The sequence below is a fragment of the Pocillopora damicornis genome, chromosome 9, assembly GCF_964200805.1.
Source record: "Pocillopora damicornis chromosome 9, jaPocDami1.2, whole genome shotgun sequence".
Lineage (NCBI taxonomy): Eukaryota > Metazoa > Cnidaria > Anthozoa > Scleractinia > Pocilloporidae > Pocillopora > Pocillopora damicornis.
In genome coordinates, this window is record NC_142678.1 from 13,198,869 (window position 1) to 13,201,367 (window position 2,499).

The following is a 2,499-nucleotide window of genomic DNA, read 5'->3' on the forward strand; positions in this document are numbered from 1 at the left end:
TTGATCGACATTCAGTAGGGTTATCGGTCTCCAGTTATGCAGGTCGAGTAAAGAGCCGTCTTCCTTTGGTAATAAAGTAATAATGCCCCTTCTTTGCGAGATGGTAAGTTCATTTTTCTCGTAAGCCTCGTTTAAGCATGCCAGAAGATTTTCGCCTAAGATGTCGTAGAAAAATTTATAGAATTCCACGGTGAATCCGTCTTCACCTGGCGCCTTATCACTTTGGAAAGATTCTAGTACATTTTTGCACTCATCATAACTTAGAGGACCTTCCAAGTTGTCCCGATCGTCATCTGAAAGTTTTGGTATTTGCAAATGCTGTGTAAATTCATCGTATTCCTCTTGAGAGAATGTTTTTGCTGATGTGTACAAGTCTCTAAAGTAAACTTCAATTTGGTCGAGGATCTGTTTATCATTGATTGTAGTGGATTCATCTTCTAGGCGAAGTTCCCTTATGGTCTTTTTATTATAATTCCTTTTTTCCATATTGAAAAAATATTTTGTTGGTCGTTCGCCCTGTTCTACCCAACGACATTTCGCTCTAAACATCGCTTGCTTTCCTTTATTTTCGTACAGAGACTGAAGTTCGGATTTAAGGTTGTCATAGTGCAGCAAGATTTGATTAGTATCTGGCGAGAAAAAGTTATTACAAATAGTGTCGTCTAACTGTTCGAGCTGGCGTTTAATATCCTCTGCCCTGTCTCTGGATACTTTTGCTTTGTATTTCGCATACGAGATAGTCGAATTCCTAATTTCCATTTTGATTAGCTCCCAGGGTCGTAATGAAAAGAAGTCTGGTTAGATATTTTGTCCGTGACCCTGAACCTAAGATATTACATTCACAAAAGAGGTGTTTATACTCATGAAATAGTTCTAAGCAATTTGAAAAAAGACGAGAAAAGACAAAGATCTTTATCTTTTCTCATCTTTTTTTAAATTGCCTAGAATTATAAGATAGTTACTTACGTTAAAAAATGAAAATTTTTACAACAATAGAAATTATTTGAATTCATAGTAGTTATTCATAGTAGTCACATGAAAATTTGTTTGACAAATAAAGTAATCTCATGATTCAAGGATAACATCTGAATGATTCTCTAAGAGAAAGAGCTTTACATTGAAAAATAAAACTGCTCAGAATTTATAGATTTACAAAGGATTTTTAGCAAGAGATTATAATCTCTTGTTCTTAGCTATATACAAACATCAGTACTATACAAGCCAGACCAAAAATAAGGAAAAAGTTGTGAAATCGAACCTGTAAAAGGAAAGGAAAGTAAAAACAGAATTAGCCATTGTTATTTATAATAAAGTCTCTTAAATCAACATAATCCAAATGATTCGTGGCAAACTCGTTATAGAATGGAAAGTAAGATTACAAAAAGAGAACCAAAAGCATTTCAACTGAATTAAAATACAAGTTTCCTACTTTTAATGCAGTTTGTTATTCAGGCCATGTTAGTCAAGTTGAGGATAAGATCCAGGACATTCTTTTCCCGATCTTTGTGTTCTTTGGTTTTCTTCCAACCTGCCGCAGAAAACGTTATAAAACATCACTCACCATACGATAGCAAAAAAATAAAAGATTGCATAAAAAAAACCCAGGCGTTGGTAACAGAACACTTGTTTAACATCATATAAAAAAAGAAAACTTAGTACTATCACATTGAAGAACTAACATAGAAACTGATTTTCACCTTTGACTTCAAACAGGTATTTAAGGTCCTGACGTAAGAACTTCAAACACTCTTTCCGGTTTTGTTGTCTGGAACTAAAAACAACAGAGACGAAAGATAAGGCTTTAATACGATAAACTTTCCATTGGAAATACAATGCAAGGAATTAAAATGCTTAATAAAAAAAGGAGTGCTTATATGTGGTTAATTTAAATCATTCGTTCTGGTTATTGAATATGTATTACCATAATTTGGCATATTGACTTGTTCCCAACTATCGAGCAAGGTTTAAAACAGCTTTATAAGGATAAGATGTACTTACAGAGTGAGAAGGTCTTGCTTCCTTTCGTCAAGTTCAGAACGGAACTTATTTAGCGCTAACCAGTCAAGTAATAAGCTTTCAAACTCGGCCTCACAATCTAAAAGGGGAAATTAAAGAAGGCTGCATTTAATTTGTGTTTAGTTAGTTACATGCATCACCCTCTATTTGGCGCGACGGTATACCCGGATAACTGTTTCCAGACTTTACCTCTTCCTAGGAGAAAAACTGTTTTTCTTTAGCGTTGCGTGAGAGAAACCAAGCACTGTGAACCCCGAAAGATTCCTCTCAACTAACAGGATAGTTCGGCTGTTATTTGACGAAGGTGAACGGTTGAAAAGGTTCGAAGCTAGGGATTCAGGATAGTGGCTCTCGAAAATCACTGTTCTGCATGTTTGTAGCAAATATGTTAGTTTTTATATATTGACTCATGCAAAGGTAAAAAATAGATAACTAACCTTCAGTGTCTACTGCTTCTTTCATCTCCAGTTCCAATTTAACCAT

The 2,499-nt window shown here is 34.9% G+C and overlaps 1 protein-coding gene across 1 annotated transcript; it reads right to left on the reverse strand.

The window, feature by feature from the left end:
- Positions 1-1,139: 1,139 nt before the first annotated feature.
- On the reverse strand, positions 1,140-2,499 carry LOC149040219 (uncharacterized). The gene is made up of 4 exons (XM_089183050.1): positions 2,454-2,499; positions 1,999-2,095; positions 1,698-1,771; positions 1,140-1,528 (listed from the first exon to the last, which is right to left on the reverse strand). The coding sequence occupies exons 1-4, from the start codon at positions 2,497-2,499 to the stop codon at positions 1,449-1,451; spliced, it is 297 nt and encodes a 98-aa protein (XP_089039176.1). The 3' UTR covers positions 1,140-1,448.

Excerpts from the sequence above, each read along its gene's own strand:
- LOC149040219 (XM_089183050.1), bottom strand. The coding sequence starts at position 2,499 with ATGGTTAAATTGGAACTGGAGATGAAAGAAGCAGTAGACACTGAAG. Across the intron at positions 1,772-1,998 it reads AAGCAAGACCTTCTCACTCT|TTCCAGACAACAAAACCGGA; the intron begins GTAAGTACATCT and ends TGTTGTTTTTAG. Across the intron at positions 1,529-1,697 it reads ATACCTGTTTGAAGTCAAAG|GTTGGAAGAAAACCAAAGAA; the intron begins GTGAAAATCAGT and ends TTTCTGCGGCAG.